The sequence below is a fragment of the Crocodylus porosus genome, unplaced genomic scaffold, assembly GCF_001723895.1.
Source record: "Crocodylus porosus isolate Cpor-Errol unplaced genomic scaffold, CroPor_comp1, whole genome shotgun sequence".
Lineage (NCBI taxonomy): Eukaryota > Metazoa > Chordata > Crocodylia > Crocodylidae > Crocodylus > Crocodylus porosus.
In genome coordinates this window covers 55,961,209-55,985,576 of record NW_017728918.1, presented here as the reverse complement: position 1 = coordinate 55,985,576, position 24,368 = coordinate 55,961,209, and the positions used below count along the sequence as shown (strand labels likewise).

The 24,368-nt window shown below is 39.3% G+C and overlaps 1 protein-coding gene across 2 annotated transcripts in view; it reads right to left on the bottom strand.

The window, feature by feature from the left end:
- Window positions 1-24,368, bottom strand: part of SMAP1 (small ArfGAP 1) — a 204,726-nt gene that overhangs the window by 27,622 nt on the left and 152,736 nt on the right. For both annotated transcript variants that reach the window (XM_019537615.1, XM_019537614.1), the window contains one exon: window positions 19,136-19,220. In XM_019537615.1, coding sequence (XP_019393160.1) covers window positions 19,136-19,220 — 85 coding nt within the window. The remainder of the gene's footprint in view (window positions 1-19,135; window positions 19,221-24,368) is intronic.

Below are 24,368 nucleotides of genomic sequence, written 5' to 3'. Positions count from 1 at the left end.
TAGTAATTCTGGGGGTGGTGGAGATATATGTTGGCAGGTTTTATATTTCTTGTCATTGCATGGTCTGGATCTATTCTGTAATATACAGCCAAGCCCCCCAATAACACTGAATGCCCATACCACTGAATGTGCACTGAGAACGCTCATGATCATCACTTCACAAATCTCAAAAGGGCTTTTACTCAAGGAGGTCACTCCTCCAGGGAGATGGATTGCACGTTGAAAGACCAACCCTGATAGCACATGAAGAACTACTGGAGTATGGAAGGAAAACCCCTATGAATCGCAAACCAAGGGTTATGACGCATCACCCTCCCCCGGAACCTATACGGAAAATCCTCAAACAACTCCAACCCGTACTAGAAGGCGGCCCAATTCTTAAAGAGATCTTTGAACAAGCACTGAACACACCTCACCAACCTCATCACCAGAAGCAAACTTCCTATGGCCCAAAACAGACCAAATGGATCCAGGCCATGCCATGAGACAATATGTAAAACCTGCCAACAAAACCTCTCAGAATTAGTAGAGAGCATGCAGAAGAGCACGCATGCTCGAGACTAGAAACAATAGATCTTCCAATATGTAGGAGGCTCTTATAATAGGAATGATTTCTTTTCCAATATCCTCACAGAGTAAGATGAACAGTAACTGCTGAATTCAAGAGACTTAGGTTTCATAACAGGGAAACATTTCTAACCATAAGAACAATTAGACCATTAATGACAGAAGATCTCTAAGAGCACTTGAATCAAGCCAGTTACTTGCTGAGTGATTATCCTTGGACCAGATAGTTGTTCAGACATTAGGAATGCCATTTACTGGGTCAGTATAACAGGGAACCCTTGCCCTGTTACTGTGGGAAGGCTATGGGGCCAGCAGGACCAGCAAAGGCTCTTTAAAAACAAGGTCTTTGGGTCCTGGAGGGAAGCCCTAAAATTGTAAAGGAGTACTGGATAAAGGAGAGATTCAAACTGAATAAAATATCTCCTGCTAAGAATTTTGCAAGACCCATTGGTCCTAAAGCAGGGATTGCCAACCAGCAATTGTGATCGACTGGTTGACTGCAGAGTCTCTTTTGGTTGAACCTGGGCTGGGCACATGCACACACACCCGCCCCCTCCCAGCCCAACAGATCAGTCTGTAGGGGAGGGAAGGGGCAGGGTCCAGATGGAGGCCACCGTGGTGAGGGATGGATGGAGTGCAGCACAGCCAGGAGCAGTGGAAGGCAAGTGGGGCCTCAGCCTATCCGGGTGGCGGGAGGATTGGAACTTGGGGGCTGGTCCAGGGGCATGGGGGAGGATGGTGCCCCATGCCCCTGGACCAGTCCATACTCCGGTGGATGGCCCTCTATGTCACATGTGCCCACACTCCAGTGGAGGCCCTGGGGGCATGTGCCCCCCCAATCTCTGAATGCAGTGGAGGTGGCTGCTGCCTGCTGCAGCTAGCCATGTAGAGGCATGGCTCAGCCCAGTAGCAGGACTCATATGGGGTCAAGCCCCAGCACAGCCAGGTCTCATAAAATCTGTTCATCCAGGGGCATGGGGTGGGGGGTGGGGAAGGGGGCCTTCCGCCACTGGGTGCACCCTGGCAGAGGCCCCGGGGGGCCATGGCCCCCTACCTGTGCTCGGAGCACAAAGGGCAGCCCACAGCAGCAGCCACCTGTACCCTGCACAGAGATGGGGGGAGGGGAACATGTCCCCTGGGCCTCCACCTCAGTGAGACCAGCAGCAGGAGCCCCCTCCACACACCCCTGGTAAAGCAGATAGTCCCAGACCCCACTGGGACAGGGCCTGACACCACATGTGCCCTGCTGCTTGGAGGATGTGGCTTAGCCCAGCGGCAAGACTCATATGGGGTTGGGTCCCAGCCCTGCCTGGTCTTGGAAGATCTGCTCATCCAGGAAGTGGGGCTGGGGCAGGCACTGTATGGCTGGGGCGGGGCACGGGACAAAGCCATGAGCGGTTCATCTGGGGGGTGTGGCAGGGGGGGGCACACACTCTTGGAGAGCATGGGGGCCGTGTGCCTGGGATCTGTGTGCAAGGGAGGGTGGGCTGCGGTCAGGGTCTTTTAAGTCCTAAAAAGGACCGACCAGAAGAGTGAGATGTAGTTATCCTCATTTTGGTGTCCTTGGATGCTTGCGTACAGTGCACACCAGGATGTACACTTTTAGATGAAGCCTCCACCACTTTTTATTCTTCTCAGAGAAGTAGTAATATATGGGACATTATTCAGGAGCACATCCCTTTTCCTAGATGAAAGGGCATCTGGAGTGTCCAATGAAGCATCACAAAGAGCAGGGAACACCAGGGATCGTCACATAGCTGGTGCCCCTGTACGAAAGGGTGGGGCAGAATCTAGTGTTTCAATGAATAGCAATCAAAAAATGGTCCCTGTCCTTCTAGTGTTTAAATAGGCATGATTATTATGAAGCACGAACAAGTAGTTAATTGTACTAATAACTAATTCTAAATAATGACTGTATAGAGTACAACACAGATGGACAATGCAGAGGCCCTACCATGCATAGAAAGATAGCACAAAGACAACTGGGGAAAGAGGAGTAATGCAAGAATATCCAAGGTGTCACCATGACCACAAAAATCAAATCTCCCATGCAGGCAGTGCATTTACACCAAGAGTAGAATCCATGTGAACCATCAAGGAATAATAACTTATGCATCAAATTTGGTTATTCTATGCCACCAAAAACATATGATCATAGGATTATATTATGCTATTATAAAAAAAAAATATCAAGCATTTGACATCCATTAAACTGAAAACATACGATATACATTATGGGGTACTAAATAATAAAACAACTTTAACTTAATACAGATATCATTCAAAGGCCCACTGGATATGCATAGTCTAACATAATACATTCATCAAACTTAAACTGTGGTGTGTGGGAACAAGTAAAAAATGTGTTTAAACAGGTCTTTAAACCTGTACCAAAGATACCCACAGACTATCTATAAATCCTTACAGGAAAACAATTAGTTCCTCTTTTACTGTAACATAAAGAAAGTGCTTTACTACTCTAACAGTGATTTGCCCAAGGGAAGACATTCACTAAGGTCAGGGGTCTATTAGCAAAGCAGCAACACTGAAAATTCAGTAAGAATATACAGAAAGTATACCTGGTTATTACAAAGAAATATGTGAAAAGGCACATTGGAGGCTTCTGTGTACCATGCTTCCCTGATTTATTATTCAGTCATTTTCTCAGAACACGTTTCCTAACTGAGAAGTGCAGCAGTGAAATAAGAGCTTTATTCATATAAAATAATGTAATTAAACTTCCCCATTACTTGCACACTTTACAACCATAATCTATACTCTGACTGAAATATGCTCCAATATACTCAACAGTAAGCTTCCTGACTAGCTCTATAAAACAGTATTTTTCCTCCAAATTATTTATTATTGAAAAAAGGAAAGGATAAATGGCAGACTCTAGCAATATACTTATTTACATAAAAAGGCAACAGAAAGACCAGGTCAGGACACTGCATCTTTCACTGTTTTCTCATGCCCTTACATGTTGTTTCCCTTCAGACACTGGAGAATATTAGCCAATGGTCCTGACTGAAAAAAAAAGCCGGGGGGAGGAGGGATGGGGCACAAGAATGTGGCAGAAAAAGGATCCTGTCACACGTCCAAAATAAAGATGGATAGAAGCCATCTGTACAGTTGTTACATATTTTCAAGCATTAACTTTATAGCTTGTTGGCTCTTTTTATAGTTAGACATTTTTATCATGTGATAATTACTTTGCACATGTGGCTGATCTACATTTGTTGCATGATTAACCTGTTAATTGTGTGATAATTACTTTGCACTTGTGGCTAGTCTAATCAATTCATTATATGATATATGTAACATGTACAAGGGGCCGAAGAGCCCTACTGCTAGTTAAAAAGAAAAGGAAACCCAATTTGGGCTTGAAGTGACCCAATCTGGAGAAGACTTTATTGAGAAATAAGAAAGAAATTATCTACAAAGTAAGTGTTTTCTGGCTATCTTGTACTGTTCCTGGGAAGCAGTAAATAGAATCAGTGGCAGGGAATAAAATGAGACAAGGTTTAAATTGTCTCCAAAATCCTGTGTAATGGGATCCAACCTGACTGCACTGCACGAAAAGATGTGCTCTTGAAGGAGAAAGACCATGCTATCACTAAGTTATGTGTGAAGTGTTAAGATATACAAGTCGAGCAATGCAAAATTACAATATGCAAAGCAACAGTGAATCTGCCATCCTTGTGCATAACTGAATTTTGTATTACCACAGAGAGGTGTTAACCTTTATGCCTTAATATGTATATGAAATGTGGCACAGTTACAGTTGCTATGGGAACCACAACTTTGAACTGTCTTTAAAGTGTGTGTAAAATCTCTAGCGTAATGTTGCCTTTTTTTTTTTTAGCATTTACTTTACCTTTTCATGAAAAGGGGATCCAATAAATACAAACACTAGAAAAGAAAACAAAAGATGCTTGTATACAGCTGTGTGATACTTTAAAAATGCTATTTTTGCAAACAGCATATTTGCTAGATATATAAAAATGTAGCTTGTGGTTCTAAAAATATAAAGCAATATTCAGAATTAGGTGAATCTTAATTATATAAAACTAAATTATCTAATTACATATACAAATGCAACATTTCCATTTATATCCATCTTTGTGTTTTTAGCTGATCTCCAATTTATATAACATGTTCCTAGTTGATAATTCAATCTATTTAAAATATCGCTGTATACTTTACATTATGCACAAGAACTGTGGCACTGGGACCCCATAAGAATAATCACAGAGCCTGTTAGAGTCTCTTAAATTTACTGTAGAAAGGTGTGCAAGTGAGCAGGGGTGAGGGGAGAGGAAGGTTTGAAGCAAAGATGACCTAGTAATATTTAAATTGGAAGGATAATTCAACATCTTCAAGAACTGTCTAAAGTTTGTGCAGATATCCAGCTGTACACACACATGGGGTGGGGGGACATGACACGCCTGTCTTGATCTTTAGAATAATGCAGTCCCATGCAGGAATATTTAAGCTAGCTCTGGTATCAGAAGCAGTATAGCCACATTGGTACTGTGATTTGCCCAGACTAATTAACTGAGAGTTTAGGCAGAGACCTGCATTGATACAGTTATATTGCCCCCAGTCCCCAAGCTAGCTTTTTTAGAACTAGTTTGGGTATCTCTGCATAACATATAACCATATCACACACCACTGTGCCATGCTGCACATCTGATCTACTCAAGCACTTCAGAGGCAAAAGCAAAACGAGGTCTCAAGTTCATTGAGATTCCCCTACTCTTAGGAAGTCTTGAAGGACTCTGGCATATTGGAAAGAACCCAGGAAGTCCTTTCCTGCTGTCATCAGGAACAATAATATCATATTTCCCATATACTTTTTATAGACTTCAAACTCCATCCTGAAAACAGTCACGTTTATTGCCCTTCCTGCTCCTTACCCATGAATGGCTTCTCCGTCAGTCTAGTGAACAGCTGCCTGTGAGCTGCAGGTGTTAGTTTGGGGCCCCTGGCTTTGCCCCAGCCACTGCCCCTTTGCACTGTTCCTGCTGCAGCAACAGCTGCCAGATGCTCTGAATTTCCCCACCCTCAGGCTTCTGCTTTGCCCCAGGAGACAGGGCAGAGCAACATGGCACAGCCCACAGTGGCAGGGAAGCCCACAGCAAGGTGTAGTGGAAGACCCCATGCTCAGAAAGCTGACGGTAGAGTTGAGGCAACTGCACTCATGTGCCTGGTGCACTAAGAAGAAAAGTGCTCACATGCCTGGTGCAGCAGGGAGTGCATGTGGGCCCTGTGGCATACGCTTCCACTAGTGAGGTCCACAGGGCACACGACACTTGGCTGCTAAGCTGGACAACCTCAATCTAGCATTTCCCAATTCTGCTGAGCTCAGAACCCCAATCCCTCCTTCTTACCTGTTGGTGTAAGTCCATCTTTTACACCTGAATTACTGTGGGGCTCAGCCCTACTAATAAGTACCATCACCCAAGCTGAGGGCACAATGCTGAGTTTAGGAACTGTCATCTTAGTCCCTAAGGCTGCCTTACAGAGTCTTCTTCCTCTCAGGCAAGCTTTTTCTCCATTTTAAGTTGGAGGTTTTGTCTATTGTAGCCTCAGACAATATCCAAAGAAAGCTTCCCCTGCATATGAACTCTTCTTCCCAAATGTTTTCCAGTCATCTTTCTAAAGGGGATAATTTTGTGTGACCCCATAATCACAGTTACTACTATAACTTCACATGCCCTTGATTAACAAAAAGGCAAGGACCTACCATGCTTCAGCTGCTCTCTGTTAACCATCTCTGTGCCCAAAATGACCTGACAGCAAGGGCTAAGTAAGCCAGGTCAGGTTACTTTGAATGAGACAGGGTTATGATCCCCGATTTAGATTTTGCTTACCACAAAGTAATGACAGACACAAACAAACATGGTAACATGGAGCAGCTGGCACAAATTGTCACCCACGGTTAAGTGCAGGTAAAGAACTGGGTGCGAGTCTATGACTATATTACAGTAAATAAAAGCTGAGCAGGGGCAAGTTAGGCTCTTTTTTATTCACTGATAAGCTGCCCCCGTTTAGTTCTCACTACAGGGTAACTGAGGGCACAGCAACACTTCCTGTGGTGCATTTGATGCATAGCAAGTCTCTGACCTCTGTTAATTAAGGACACAGGTCCTATACCCAGGGCACAAAATGTAACTGCAGGCCTGTGTGAATTATAGGCTTCACGGAGTTTATGACTTTAATGCTAACTGCTTCAATCCCTGGTTTGGGAACCATTTAACTTGAGCAATTAAATAGATCCCTGCTCCCAAGAAAATACTGGGTTAAAAACAAATACTGGTTATCTTAACATCCCAAGATATTTTCTGGAAAAACTACTGTCATTAAAAGAGCAGCTTTAAGCATTGCTTTCTAAACGTTATGTCCTTAGTAATATAATGTGTGGTTAAACATGTATTCAAATACAAAAATAACAGGTTTATTAAAATGTTAACATTAATCAATTTTTCACAACTGTTCTGTATAGTCCAGTGTTTGAGAAAATTTACAAATTGTGATACAAAGAGTTTGTTACCACCTCGTAACTAGAATCCGCCATTTTATCTTTTCTTATTGCATATTTTCCCTGTAGACTGAAACCACTGGAGAGCAATATGACTACACATTTGATCTGAAATGACCTTGCATCTAAAGGGCAGAGTTTTCAGAAAACATCCATGCAAGGCCAAATAAGAAAAGTGAGCAAGTGACAAAGCTCTCACTTAGGACACAGAAGTTGTCATTTAAAACCATTTTGTGAAACTGAAATTTGAACATTCATGGAACTAAAAACAGTCACTTTCACATTAAGGATATAAAAATTTGAAAATCTGCATATTTTCCCAATCAATTATTTGTCTACAATTTTTAAAAGTAATATTTTTCACAGAAAAGAGAGTATTAATGAAAACAGGTAGATTTCAATTTAAAAATGGTCCAATTGTGCCAATTAAGAAAATAAAATAAAAATTGAAATGGTAATTGAAATGGTTGGATTGTTCATAAGAAAAACCAGAAAATGATGTGAAAGCTTCCATTTTTGAAGTTTAAACTTAATTTTGCAATTTTCATGCGTCTACAGAACAGCTAGATGTTAAGTGTGCTGCAGAATAGTAAAGTTTATAAGCACCACTGTTTAATATTTGAAGAATACTAAATTATTAATACCATGGGACTCCACATTTCCAAACGCCGAAACTTTCATTGCATCAGGTCTAAATATTTATAAAATGGTGGCAAGCATTTGTAAAAGTATAGCTTGATGACAAACACGGAGCCTTTTCACTCCTTCTGTTTTATATGACCAGGACAGGATTTATCGATAAAAAGCACAACAGTAATAATTTTTACCTTACTATTTTATAAAACCTAAGTAGTTAAAAGAAATGTTCTTAAAATAGTATATAGTGATAATACAGAAGTTGTGTAAGCAATTATTTTCTACAAAATGTATTGGGCTAATTTATACTTTTAATATATTAAGAAAATCATAACCAAAGAACATTGCTCCAACAGACTGAAAATTCAGAAAGGCACCAGGGAGTACATATCTTAAGATGTTTATTGATATTACTCCTTCCACTTGGTATTATTCCTAGTAGTAGTGCCAACATTTTCACTGGATACACTTATAAATGGTTCATATTTTATAGTGGAAAATAGAGGCTGTCACTAATTTTAATCTCAAATTAAACAAATATTTATCCATAGTGGACAATAATGTTTTAGATGAACCATGATGCATAGAGTTCCTTTTCATTACTACTTTTCTGTTAATTCCACAGAAGCAATGCTGTGAGGCAAACCTCAGAATTATCTATTTTGTATGTACCCAAAAACCTTAGACTGTTTATTTAAATAGAACACATATCTAAACTATACAGTAATGATGTAGCTCAATCCAGATCATTATTATGGCATTCTGATTAAATGTATGGGACTCTAATGATGTACTCTGCATTAACATAGAGATTAGCTATTCTAGGCCATATAATCTCATTCTTTGTTAAAAAAGGAAAAATTTACTGAATATTTTTAGCTTGAAAAATTTCCTCTCAATTAGATTTAGTCCATAAAATCTATGAAGGTGAAAGTCTACAATGCCTTCATTTGTTCAATAATCCCACTTGAAAGATTAACTTTTAATGGAGTGGCCGAAGAGTTTTGCTACTTGGGCTGTAAACAGAAGTCACGTTTGCCCCAAGAGAAAATGATTTATTCCAGTCCTACAGACATACAACAGCATGGTACCCCTTCCACTCCCACTGAAGCATGTAGAATAAAATGAGCTATTGTTTTTTTCTGAAACATCCTAGCGTGCAGCTACAAGGCTACTGCAGGTCATCCCTTAAGAAACCTGCCAGGATGTGTGCTCTTGCCAGCCACCTGGGCCAAGTACAGACAGTCGAAAAGCCTGAGGCTGAATCAATTCAGTCTTGCTTGGTAGGTTAGTTGAACCTCCATAGATTAAATTGAAACAGAAGTGAACAGCCCTTTGACTCAGGAAATACAGCCACATGCCTGCAGTAGCTCAGGCTAGAGGTCAGGGGGTGCTAGAGCATGGCTCTCTGGCTGTGTGTTCATTTCCTCTTCCTGCTGTTCCTGAGGTTTCTGGGATTTACAGTCCAGACTTACAGTAGCACGACTCTGCATGGTTGCTCACCACTTCCTCTTCCTGCTTCCAGGTGCTTCTGGGATTTGTAAACCACAGTCGCAGCCAGCAGTAGGTTTCAGCAGGTAAAGGGATGTTCAACTCCCCTCCCTGCCCCCAGGCCCCAGCTGAGGTTTGCCTGGCAGGGGGGCAGTCCTCCCCCTCCCCCCCCCCGCCCCCCGCAGACTGGACGGCATCCCCAGATGGGCTTCCTCCCAACACACTTAGTCAGCCAGCCTTCAGCTAAGGAGCTGAGGGATAGGGCCAGCCCTGCTCTCTGGAGCAGAAAGCACAGTGCAGCCCAGGGCTGCAAAATGCTGGGGGACTCTGGTTTATCTTAAGCCAGGAAGGGGTCTGGGACAGAAGTTCCATAAACTGGTTTGACCCAAACCATTTAAGTCTGATACTACATTCAGCTAGGTTTATCTTAGATCAGTTCCAGCCATTTGAGAACTGGTTTATACGCACTGATCTTCTGTTCTGTTACAGGTTTAAAACAGTTTCTGATCACTTAAACCAGTTCATGTGCAACTTCTGTCCCTAGCCCTACAGGCAGAGGAGCTGCAATTCAACTTGGAAGAGCTGTGTGTTTGACTGACTGTGCTGCTCCTATTTTGATCTACATCAAACAGTTTCAAATGTGACATCTCTTTACAATCTTACCCTCATAAATATCCTGACATCTGCAAAGGAACAACTGTTGGCAAAGGCCTTTGGCCCAGATCCACTGTAGGACCCTTCATGGAACGAATGAAGTTCCTAACTGGTCCCTGCTGACATCTACTCTTGGTCTTCTCTCAAAAGTGGACTTCAAACTGTTGATCCTATTAGTTTTAACAACTTACCTTAATGGAGATCTGTAATATAGTAAAAATGCACCTCCCTTTCAAGTTAAGCACTTTCTGGCAAGAGCTTTCATGAGATTTTTTTTTTTTTTTTTTTTTTTTTTTTTTTTAGGGAAAGTGGGAATATTTGCTATCTATGTCTGTTTCTCAGCTTGACATTGCTCCATCCAAATATGGTTCCCTTCTATTCATAATAGTAGGAAAGGCATATGTACATTTCCAGAAGTAGAAAAAGGCAACTGACCAATCATTTCCAAAGATTTTAGTTTTAACCTAGAACACACGTAGCAAAATCTGAGAACAAAAATGTTTATTGTAAAATTAAATATCTTACAAATCCTCCATTTTTTTTCTTTATATTTAGGATTGTTAATGTGCAAGAAGAAGGTGGTAAGGCTCAAAAAGAATAATGCTAACCATGCATTTTTCAAAACAGCAGAAGTTTTAACACCACCAGTAACTCGCAATACCTTCCTGATTAAATCACAAAGCCTGTACTTGGATGGATCAAAATTCTGAGAAAGAAATTAAGAATTTATAGTAAGTCTTTCTGAATATCAAAACAGGAGATTTGTAAAGTAGTAAGCAACACAAGTCTTCTTATGGTGACCTTCACTGGAATGCACTGAAACAACTTATTTTAATCATTGGTACTTCCATTTTAAATTCATCACTTCTCTACAGAACGCATCAGTAGCTAAGGATGAAGTATTAGACATGGCAGATTCTATTGCAATGGGGGCACACTCAAGGCAGACCCTTCATGCTCAGTAACAAATGGTAATGAAAAGCATAACATTCATTTACTTTTTACGTTGTCCTTCCTACTTATCAACCCAAAATGGATATTTATTAGATATTAGTTTAAAGGCAATCCAACTTCTGTTCCTTCTCTTTTTGCATTTATGGTAGTATAACAGATTATGTTTGACTGCTGCCTACCACATCCTGCAACCACAGATGCGATTCTGCTCTCAAAGGATTAGATAGTCTTATTTTAACCTTTTAGTTGTGCTACCAGATAGCACTGTACATTTAAAAAGGAGGGGAGATACCACTCCAGGCATCTTTTCTGATGCTTTTAAAATGGGAAAGACAGTATTTTTTAGCTGAAATTTTCAGACCAAGTGAAATAAATATCTAAAATCTGCATCTTGTGTGACAGATCAGAAAATCCTCAAGCTCTGAAAGAGAAAAAAAAAATACCGAAAAGAGTTGTCTTGGGTCATAGTGGGAGCAAAACCTGTATACTTCTGGCAAGGCCCGGGGGGGCGGGGCAGGGGGCGCTGGACCCAATGATCTCATGAGGTCCCTTCCATCCCCTAATGTCTATGAAATCCAGTTTGTGAGCTGTTCTACTTGAAGTCAATACTGTTTTTTGAATACGGCAACTGCTATCAATACCTGTTAGATCTATAGCAAAAGTGCTGCCTGCTGCGCAGTTCCAAAGTAACACTGAAGCAGGAGGAATAGCTGATCAGAGAGAAAAAGATCTGGATAGATTCTCAACTTCACATTTACATTTTTGTATTATGGTGTAATTTCTGTATGAATAATCTGGACTACTTTGGGCAAACCTTTTTCAAACGTATACTTAGTTTCCATATGGCATGGCTGTATGTCTGAAGTTATACTGAGAATTAATGCTTGAAGGGGCTGGTTATTCATACAAGTTTTCATTTTCAAAACCTATACGAGGGAGTCATTAAAACCAATGAATTTGCAAAAACAAACAGAAATGCAGAACACAGACAATATTACAAGGTGAGGCGAAACAAACAACTACAGACTTGCTTGTCTACTGGGTAAGGAGGTCACATGCAAGTTAATCGTATGCTTTTGTGTGATAACTTTTCTTTCATGATTTGCTGCTCTTTTCTGTCATGGAACTCCAACTACAACCGGAGTTTTCCAATTTGCCAGTGCCACTGTGTTTACAGTGATACTGCCTTGTGACTGCACTTATCAATTTGCCTGATCTAACATTCAGCTCCACATCATGAACCTAATTAAGCATTCTAAATGAAGTATTACTTCCTCTGCCCTTAACTAATTGAAGTGACTCTGTATAGCATGCTTTAACAATAACTGAATAGACAAATGCATGCATACACACACATATACACACACACACACCACACAATCACATTTACTCAATATTACTCTTCATACACACATATATACACATATACACACATATATATACATATCAGTTGATATGTTTTCAGTTAGCAAATTGATTATATTACTTACATTAATTTGTTAAAATAAAATATGAAGCAAAAAGTATGGCAATTACTTATCTTTTTTCAAGCACAATCTCAGATCATCCATTACAAGCAACTTCCACTAAAAATACACTAGATAGTTACTTTAATGTTATTCATCTATTGTTAATGGTTTTTCTAAATGAGATATGTAACTGCTGAATGATACAGAACACAGCTGTCCAACTGGCAACCTACAAGCCACTTGTGGTCTGTGAGTGGAGCAGAGCAGAGTTAGGCTGCCTGTGCAGCCAGGAGTAGAGCCAAGCTGCCCAAGCTGTGTGCTGTAAGCAGTAGAGTTATATACTTCAATATTATTTGAACATCTCAAAAATGGGACGTTCTATAACAATGTATTTTTTAAAAAGGTCAGTTCTAAGTTATAGCATCTCTTTCTAAATGGGTTGTCCAAGTAGATCTGTATGATAACCCAAGAAAACCTGCAGTACAACCACCATTTTTTTAAAAAAAACAACTACCCCTCAATCCTTTTCACTCAAATCAACCTGATGAGAGTAAAAGCACATAGATGATCACAGAAAGATAAAATTAAGAAAGTATCCTGGTGTGCTGAGTTAGTAGAAAAGAGACCGGATGAGCAGTATCAACAGGTGACTGACTAGCCATGGCAAGGTCCCTGAAACAGGACTTGGGCTTAAATACTGTAGTGGTTTGTGACAGACTAATAAACTAAGGGTTAATTAGTTATACCAAAAAATGACATAGGCACTATAAAACATATTACTCATTTTGATAATAAATTTAATTTTGTGCCTTCACATTTTCATTTTCAATAAGCCACTATTGTATTCATGGCTAATGTCTACTTGTACTTCAGATGTCAGAGGATAATCTGGAGTTTTGGACAGCTGGGACAGTTGATGATGTTCTGATTACCAAAATAGCACAGAAGGGAGTTTGGGATTCTGCAACCAGAACATTAACTGTAGTTGCAGCTAAAATGCAAAACAAGGAAATGCCAACATGGACAACTATTTAGTCATCCCTGAATTTGAGAGCCAACAGCTTACAGACAAATACAGGGGCAGTTACCTTCCAAGACTATGCTTCATGTTGTCTGCAAATTGAAGACATCCCATAATTAGTAAAGATTCTTTACACAACTTTACCATTATCACCACTACTTTATGGGGAACAAATTATTATTTTTTTAAATGATGAAAGCTTTATGTTCTAGAACATGAGATAACAAAATAAAAGGAGTAACTTGTTCATTGTACTGCTGTCACAAAGTCAACCCAACAATTCTTGCTAAAGCTACATTTATGTGCTTCCTTTGTTGAGAACAAGAAGTTTTGAAAGGCCAAATTACTATTATTAGTGAGATGCATGTCCATTTATGCTTCAAGCCAAAACAGCTACACCATAATATCATTTTTAACTTTGTTTTACTACTGAAATATATAATAAACTAGAAGCCTCCTTGTTATCACTAGTATGTGAGTATCAGTGAATTCAAAACTACAAAATATACTGCTGGGATTAAGCAGCGCCACAGAGACTCCTGACTTCCTAGTACTGCAAAGGGTACTGCATCTTCCTCACATTACATTTACTAAATTTGTTCATTAGCTTCTCAAAATATCTCATTTCGCCTATTACACTGGATATATTCCTATTTGAAGCATACCTTCCTTACTAAATAGGAAGATTTTTAAGTACAGGTTTCCCTCACTAGCCACTGGGATTAAGTTCCTGAAAGTTTCTGTTGTTGGCACAACAAAAGGCTTATGGGAAAAAACGGCAGGTGGCAGGCTGATGCACGGCCACAGAAAACTGTGGTTACTCCAAACTGTATACCATGGTAGCCAAAATGGTATATAGAATATTAAGCATGGATACTCAAAACCATGGTTAGCAAGGGAAACCTGTACTCCTTCTTGCCTTATAAACAGATTTTATGGTAATATTTATAGTTACACTATATACCCTCTCCCAGCCCCAATATTTTCACTGGACATTACTATGCTGAGAAAGCGTAGTTACTGAATATCACCAAGAAGTTATAAGAATGATCCTTATTGCAGGGTTCATGTTATTTTGAGTTAGGTACTGGTAATATGACTCCATCGCTGCCCAACTGCACTTGCAATGAGTTTATGTTAATACAGGTTTTCTATATAGATGCTGTCTTTTGTTCATTCACAATGTAACTTAACAGGGAGATGTTTTTAAAATAATATAAATATTCTATCATAACCACTGAGTTTAGAGTTCATTATTTAAAACATGATGCTACTCCTAATTCTCTGTCACAGAGGAACACATAAAGGTCTTTTAAATAAAATGTCTGTAGGTATACCTGGAGCATTTGCCTTCAGTACAAAACACCTTTGAATGGCTTACATTATTAGACATTTTGCAGCAGGTCAAAGTCACTACTCCACCTCTTTTAAAATGGATTACTCCAAACTTGAAGAGCACATTTAACCTGTGCTACCCAAAATAATGTGAACTTATTTAAATTTTCAAATTATTTCCCTGTTTGCCCTCTACTTAAATGGTTAGTGCTTTTCATTATTTTCTCTCTCAATATTTCTGTCTCGAACAGCAATTACTTATAAACAATATCACGGCAGAAGGAAGATTCAGTGCCTGGAGCTAGATTGGAACTCAAGTGCTACTCCTTGCTCCATTACAGATTTCTGCTGTTGCCTCAGACAAGTTGCTTTAGACTTTATCCATAATGGGATTTAGGCACAGTGACACTAAGCACTGCCATTTCTAATCTTAAGGCATCTTGCCCCTGGGGCAAAAACCACAGGCCTGGGATTGGTATCTAAATTCCCTATACAATGTATAGGGCAGCAGTTCCCAAACTGTAGACAGCAACCCCAAATGAGATCACAACATCAGCAGTTGGGATGCAAGATTTATGTGCCTACAGTGAGGTGCAGGGCTGCAACAGGGCTGGACCAGCTCCAGGCAGCTCCACAGCCCAGTAGGCAGGATCCAGCACAGAAGGGAGTAAGTACTACACCATCATGGCTTCTAAGGTGAATTACAGCAGCAGGGCAGAGTTGTGCCCCCACTGCTGCCAGGTGGGCAGGGGGCACCTTGGCTTGGCAGCCATGGCAGTATGGTGCTCCCTCCCATACGAGGTCCTGCCCACTGGGATGTGGAGCCCCCAGGGCATGAGGGCAGCAAGACAGGGAGCCCCAAGCCCAGAGCTTTCATCCTCCTCACCACAGGGTCTGCTCCAGCCACACTGCCCACAGGGGAGGGGATAGGGGGGAGCCAATTCGCTCTGGCTGCAGCCAGAGCTTGGGTGCTTCTGGTAAGGGTCAAGGGGCTACAGGCCCTGGCTCAGGGACTTGGTGGGAGTGGGGGGCTGCACATTGGGAGGAAGAGGTGGCAGGGTCAGGGGGCTGTGGTTTGGAGTAAGGGACACCAGAAGGGCAAGGGAGTTGTGGGTTGGGAGTGAGGGGCATCTGGGGATGAAGAGATGCACTGAAGAAATGGGGTCATGCTAAGGAAGAGTTTGGGAAGCACTGGTATAGGGAAACAGGTGTAAAATGGAATTTACTACATGCCTAGATCAAAGTTCACCAACAGGAAATGTTGCAGAGTAGCCAGAATTTAATGGAACAGGAAGAAGGTTATGCAGATTAGAAATCATCCTGACCTGAAGTGGCATAACTTTTAATTGAATAATGAGTACTTTAAACCATTTAAAGGCATTAATGTCCAACCAATCCAGGGGTTAAGAGCTCCAGAAGCCACCAATATTACCATGCAACAAGGCCCTTAGGCTGACAGGCTGAAGTAACTATGGGCCTTATTACACCTTATAGTGCAAGCTGCACAAATGTTCATCAGTGTTAATGCTAGCTTGGAGTTTGAAGCAGTCACACTCTTAGTCTAGAAATCTTCTTTGACTGTCCCCCCCCTGCAGAGCTACGACTCGTCACAAGAGACCTGGTAAGCAGGGGCAGGATCAGGATCTGTAGCTGTGAGTTTCCACTAGAGAGCTGGTGAGCCAGGACAGACTTCTATTCCTGTTCTACAGGAGGTGGCATGAAAGATCCTGGATACTAGAGGACTTCAACTTATGCAGCACATCTGTGGGGACTGGCCACACATCAACAGAACAAGAGCTGAGTAGTACAGATCTGAGATAACCCTGACCTGTAGTGGCATAACTTTGAGCCACATTATGAGTGCTTAAAACCACTTTAGGTTGTTAACGTGCAGACAATCCAGGGATTAAGAGCTCTAAGAGTTGCTCAAAATTACCACGTAATAAAGGACTTGTGTAGGTTTAGCTTTAAGAAAAGGAAATTTAAGAAGGAGTTACCAAATAATGGAAGACTGCCATTAACAAAACACAAAAAAAACCCCTATCCTGCCACACAGGACAGGACAAGAGCAATAGGCTTGAACAACAAGGAAGATCAGAACAAATTTAAGGAAAAACTCCAAATAGTAAGAGTTTAGGGACATGGAGCAAACTGTATGAGTTGAAAAATCTTCTTATCAGAGATTTTCAAGGAAAGGGCACAATGAATCTGTTTAGGGGGCTAAGTCAGATGATCCTTAAAGTCCCTTTCAACACCATGATTCTGTTTATCTTTAATTAATGGCATAGTTTTATTAATTCAGGTATCTTTTTTCCCAAAAATGTATTTTTTTTTAAATGTGCCGTCTTTATATTGGACTATTTTAGAGTCCTAATTTTGGTGCCAGATAATAACACCACTTTTATTTTCAATTCAGGCCTGTTAAAAGTGTGAGAAGTATGATCATTTTAGAGTCTTTATAATTATCAAATTTTATTTCCTAAGTAGCTTGCTGGAGTAGCTAACATTCACTAATGTAAAAAAAAAAAAAAAAAATCCACAAAAAACAACAACTTTTGTTAGAAGGGCTTTAGAATTGGTAATTGTTTATGCCACAGGCCACAAGGCCTCAACTCAGGGGAATAAACAGGAAGAAAAAGATTAATTTCTAAGGCTATTATAAAGGAGGATAAGATTTCCATCAACTTTGAATAGCTTTGTTCTTTATATGTTTGAGAACCAGGTCTGAGGTCTCTTATAGTAGGTGACTTCAGATAGCATGAAGACATGCGCAAAAATTGCAGTAGTTAACCGTACATTTTATATCTAATAGAATATTCCATTATATTTAACATTAGCACAGATTCACAATCACAAAGTATAACACAACTGAATGGAAAATATTAGGTACAGACAGAAAGACACAACTATTTCTGAATAAGGAATTAAGAACTGGCTTCTGTTTTTCCAAAGTTAAAAAAATAAAAGGATAAAGCTATGCATACTCCAAAGAAATAAGAATTATACTTAGTAATTGGACTATCAAGCTCTTCCCAGAACTGTTCAATTTTTAAAAACTTATACTAGAATTATACTTATACATAACTGCATAAAATTACATCAAAAAAGTATGGGAATGATACTCGCCAGTTAGTTTATTAGCAAGGAGACTACCCAACTGCAACTACCATATTTATCTGCGTACCACATGCCGCTAAAATAGACATGCACCCTGTTTTAGGAATGAAGGAGGTGGAGGGGGAAACGACAATGATTTTTCCAGAATCTTCTCTGCCATTGAACTGGCTTGTACATTATCACATGAAGCAGGGCCAGTGTCCCATAGTTACTGCCACTCCTCTTCTCCCTACTGCTCAGCCAACAGTTACAACCACTGCCAAACTGGCAGAAGAGAGTTAAACCTATAGCTGTGTTGGTCCTGCAGCAGGCTGAAGTGGGGTGGGGGGCATGACAATGATAACAGGACTTTGCTGTGCTCCATTTGGTCAGAGGGTTTCTGCTTGGCTAGACTAGTGTACAGTTGCCTTTCTGGCATTCTTCTGCCTCTATTCTGGCACAGAAATTAGTTTCTTTAAGACGCACCCAAATTTGGCATAGTTAAGTTTTGGAGAAAATGTGGATGTGGTATGCAAATAAACACAGTATTCTATAGAAAAAATATTTTCTCAATACAAAGCAAACAATACATAATTAAAAAAATATATAGTTGGAAGAGCTCTCTCTCTCTAATTTCACTCAAACCTCCCCAAAACCCCCATATTTATAATATTGTGAACTATGAAGATCAGATAGTTTTAGGAATGTGGCGTATTGAAGAATGGAGAAAAAAAATAAAAACACAGCAATGTGTAGACAGACATTACAAAGAATAAACTATTACCGGAATCAAAGTTAGCTTCCTTACAAGACAAATACATTGTCACCTTCCAGCTAGAAGGAACGCAAGGCATGTTACATTAAATTGAATAATCTCCAAAGACATCACAAGGCATTAAAAACAAATAAGGATACTGAGGTTTCAAGTCAAATATTGGAGTTGGCAGTAGTTAACAGGAACTGGTAACTATTGAAACTAATGGACTGTGAAAGATGTGTACCCTATAGAAGTGTAACATGGTAGCTTCACTATTTTGTCTTGTAAAAAAATATACATCTGTACTTTAAATGTTGAAATGCCACTGTCCAAGAACACTTTGAAGAGCACTTTGCTAGTCTTCCTTTTCCCTAAGGAACTCATTACTTGAATTTTGTTAAAGGCTGCTGCCCCCCACAAACCGCTCCATTACAGTTTTTCTTTATAGTTGGAATTTAACAGAATTAATTATGCCATTTTCAAGTTCAGCTAAGAATACTGGTTGGCACATCATAAAAGATAAAGCAGTTTATATTCTTTGTAGGGGCTCCAAGGTCTTGTTGTGGTCATTTTTACAACAATAACAGATCATTCCCTTATTTACTACTTACCAAGTCCTAAAAGATCAACAGTGGGCTCTGGTGTTTTTTTCGGACTTGCTTTAGGCTCTAGTGGCTGTTCCTCCTTCTTCTGAGGCTTTAGAAGGGAAAAAAATTGCATTCATACATTTAAAAAAAATAATACATGGTGAGTCTGTTGTTAGCAACTTACTGATATAAGTACTTCAAGCACTCCTGAATATATATCACATAGATACTTTATAGAACAACCTCGTATGATGCAGTCTGACTAAGCTGAACTAATTTTCTAAAGAAAATAAACTGAAAAGGTGAGGGGTAGGATTAGGAAATGAATAGCAAAACTTACTCTTTTACAAGCATTCATTCTAAACATAATAGGACAATTTACTGTATTTAGGACAAGTTCAATACCAAAAATATGTTTACTGTCTACTATTAAGACTGTTAGTGAGCAAACAAATGATTTATGAGTATAACTGAGTTGTAATTAATTTTGATTTACCACAATTAATCAGTATAGTTCTGTTACTGTAGAGAGAAAAAAAGCTAAGTTTATGAGCTTTTAAAAAGCTGGAAATAAAAACAGAAAAATGGGCAAAACTGAAGAAGACTGAGAAGTAAAAAACATATCTGGGAGCCCTGATATCAACTGAATTGCAGACATTTTGGCTGCTCAAGGCAGCAGAGACAGCCCTTTGAGACAAAATGTGTGTTCATAGGTTTAACTTGTTGACGTAGGAACAAATGAGAATCTTGTACATACAACCTAATCTATAAAATCAGTTGATGCTGAACTGAAAGAAATATTATGATTAATCTGTTGCTGAAAAGTAAGATTCTGAACAAGAATGCAAGCAAACAATCAAAATGACAGCTGTGTAAGGAACAGAAGATATGATGATATGTTTTCATTCCATTAAATATAAATTATGACTAAAATTATAATAAAATTATAAATTAAAAGACGCATACAGTTCAGGAAAGGTGCACACAATAATATGAAAATTATGTCTGGTTCCTTTTCAACTGTTGTAGGAAATGTATGGGTCACTGCAACTGTGAGGAGAAATGGTTTGTTATGTTGCTTGGTCTTATGATTTTGAGAAAAATATTGTTGATTTTTTGCCAATATATACCAAAAGTTACTAAAACAATAAAAACTACAGTTAAAATGGCACAAGACAGTTTTTATTATATCAATTTGTTGAATATAGCAAATCTGAAAGCACCATATTGAAATGCAATAATGCATGACAGAGTTAGTTTCAAATGCTATTGTGTGTTCCTAAAAAGCAAAATACCTCTTTGCATTCATTAGTAAGCATTAGACAGCTGAAATGTAAATAATATTCTTCTTTGCTTAGCAATGTACTGATCATAGGGAATTAATCTCATTACTTTAATCTAAAAATGCAATAAGAGTAGAGTCCATTGAGTAGACCGAGTGTTTTTTTTTCTTTTGTCAAATGAGTGTTTTAATTCTATGACTGTCTATTATTCAAAGGCTTTCATTACATATATAAACAGGCCAAAACGGGAATAAGAACAGTTTACAGAGAAAAACGAATATAGCTAATCAGCCCTAAATTATATTTTTTTCAATTATTATAGAAAAATTCAATACATCTGACAGAAGAACAGAGTACTATCCATATACAGTACTGCAACTCTTATGATTTGATAATGAGTTTTGCAATATTTGTTGTTTTACTTAAAAACCCATTTGGTGAAAACAAACCAATATATGCGAGTTTTAAGAACAGTTTGAAATAGACTTTTAGCAGGCCTACAAACATGTTTGTCTAAGTACTGGTGTTCTACCAATGTCAGAAATATTCCCAAAGCATTCCCTTGCTTCCTTGTAAGTCACAGTATATATCGTGACTATCCTTGTAATTAACTAGTAAATAAGAACCGCCATACTGGGTGAAACCAGAGTATCTACTGCAGTATCTACTGCAGTATCTGGTTTTGGCTTTATTAGCAAGCAGCAGATGCTTGCGAAGAGTATTACAAATAAAGCGTGTGTAGAATAATGCATCCCGTCAACAACCTTTGATGAGGGACCTTCATCAAAAGGTTTTTGAAAAAAATCCACGTATACTGTATCAACTTGGCCCTCCTTATCCATACATTTCTTGACTCCCTCATCCAATTGTAGATATATGGAGAAAAATATATAAAAGTACTCAAAACTATGAGAAGGAGAGTTAGTCTCTTTCAAAAAAAACAAAGTGATAACAGTAACAGCAATTGAAAGTGAACAGGTTTTACTATTTAAAGGGTGGAGCTGTTTAATTTTAAATTTTACACTAAATCATAAAGAGAATCATGTGTGCAAGCTCAGTCTTTGAATAATTTTACTTATGTAGACTCATGCTCAATTTTCAGAGAAGACTGTTCCCGAGACATGCTAAACACTAAATATTCAATATATGGTATACACAGTGAGGAAGAGGAGCTATTGTGTACTGTTATGAACTGGTATTTTACAACAATGAACACATTTAAGATAAATCTAATGTGCCTCTGAATCTATACACCGCTATGTTCATGTAACTTAAGAAAAACTAGCTTGTTAAACCTTCTGCACTAAATACATAAACACAAATCCAGTTGATGACCATCATAGTAAATAGAGATTTTCCCTGTCTTGACTAGTTCTAGAGCTAAGATGCCCTCTGTAGGTTTCTCAAAAAAGAAAATTTGCAATCTGGCTCTCCACTACCACTAAATGACTACATCCGTAAGTTCTCTACAATGGAGCTGACCGGGTAGCAGAGAGTTACTGCTGATTTACACAGTGGCTGTCCATTGCTGAGTTGATCTTAGTAATTAAGTGTGTAATCTAGAGTAACTCCTAGATGTACTAAATGTGGGTCATGTAATAGTAATTTTCTGTTCCAGAAAATCTCTGCAATGTGGTTAAGTTCCTGTACGGTGTTGGTTTAAATGAAATGGAGCATGCTTTGTTAAAGTCCCGACACTATCTCAGCAATGCTCAACCTTTTGGCCCCATGGGGGAGATGAGCGTCGCAGGGCCCGTCTATGAGCTAGACTGCATCCCACACCAGAATTGGGTCCATATGCCAGGATTGGGCCCTGCACCACCATTTGGCTGTGCCCCAGAATCAGACTCCAGGATCCTATCCTGCCCTTGGCCAATTCTGCATGCCAGGATCAGGCCCTCTACTGCCCTGTGCACTCAAATCTAGCATGCAGCAGGATGACAGGGTGATGGGCCAGATCTGGCCTGCAGGCTAGGAGTTGAGCGCCCCTGCACTAGCTAATTACCTGGGTTAGGAACAAAAGTGGTCACAAAAGCTATCAGTTTAATATTAGTTTGCTTGTCTCGCTAAGCACCAACATCCTCTGCCCCTTGTCTTTTATATTCTAAATTTCTGTCTCCTTTTTATACTCTACTTTCTGCACATCCTTTCACAACATCTGATGAAGTGAGGTATAACTCATGAAACCTTGTGAGATTATAGATATAATGTGAAATACACACACGGTGAGTGGGAGTGAAAGAGTGATATCATGCACACACATTGGTTAATCTGTAAGGTACAGACTGGTTAATCTATAAGAGGCAAATCTTCTTTCCCTTATGTTATCTAATATCAAATCTCAGATACATTTTTGCATCAGGCTGTCATATTTTTACTTCAGGTTGTCTTCAATCTTTTTAAAATCTGTGTGGAAGCCCCTATCTGAATGGTGTGCAGACTGCTGGAAGCAGACCATTGGTAAAAATGTTAAAAAGAAGCACTCTCAAGACTCTGGATCCAACTCTGTATTACTTAGGATCGTCTCTCTTGAAGCATCATTTCCAGACATGTAATGAAGTATCAGGGTAATATCTGGACAACCAGCCAGCAAACCTGTGTGCCAGGAAGTGTCACATGCTGCTGGTCAAGTCAAATAAAGAAACAGCCTCTGTTTTCTCCATCTGTTGCAAGATATTTTCCATATAAACAGTAAGAGCAAGAACTAGGTCACAGATACACCTATTAAAGCTGAACCCTGCCTGGTTGTCAGTCAGAGACTACTTTAATCTAGGCATAAGTCTTGGGAGAATTAACCTCTCCAGCAGTTTGCATTCACATCTTAGAAATTATACTGGATAACAGCCAGCCAGAAGGAAACTATCCTTTCCAGATTTTGCTTATAGATATCAAACCCTAGCTTTGTATTGCATCTGGTGTAATGTGCTCTCTCAGATGACATGGGGCATAAGACATAACATCCATTGCATACTCTTCTTCTGAAGTATAGTATTTTTTGAGAAATTTTGTCAAAGCCACAGGAAGCTTTGTCCTGCTTTCAAGGTAGCTCAGTAGTCTCAGCTTCTTCAGTGGAGGATGGCTGGATGATTTCTTCCTCACCAATACATTAGCACCATTCTTTCTTTGCTGATCCTTCAAGATTTTGGGTTTGTTTTTTAAACTTACTTTCAAACTCAGGTTACTACTTCTCATCAGGTCGGTCGGTCGGCCTGTCTGTCGGTCGGCCTGTCTGTCGGTCGTCAAAAAATGCCCTCTAGATTTAATCCTACATCTGCATGCTTTATGAACTCGAAGTAACTGATATCGTCCACTAAACTACTTCTTCATTGCCTTCTTTAAATGTCAACAACTTTATTATCTACTCTATTTCTCCCTCACCAAGCCATCTTTAAATCCTGCTAGTTCTTTCCTCCTGAAATCCACTGTTTCCCCTGTTGTTGTCCTAGGTGGCGTTTACAAAACCATAAACTCCTTGGGAATATAAAGTACACGAATAATATACAGTTAAGTTTCTCATGATGACATCACACAACCAAATTTCAATATAGGCAGTTATACATACAGACTCCCTTTTGGTGCTGTATTACCTAAATGTACAAAATACAAGAGGCCCCAAAATAAGCAATGAACATTACATTTTGACAAAATCTTATTATAAATAATTTACTTATAAAACAAGAAGTTGGAATTTGGAGTACTTCATGATAAATCGTTTACCAAAGCAAATGGTTAATAACACAGTGTATGATCTACAAATTCTCTGGCACCCTTCTATTATTCTGGGGAAAATGACAAAGTAGTCTACTAAATTTCCAGTCAATCGCACCAAGTTTGGTTAGCTTGGATTCACCAGATGGACAGCAGCATGTTCGATGCTATCAATCTTTATTCAGGAAGTCCACCAGCTTTAAGGTTTTATACAAATAAACCAAAACACATAAAATTCATATCCTAACAAATGTAAAAAAGCAAAT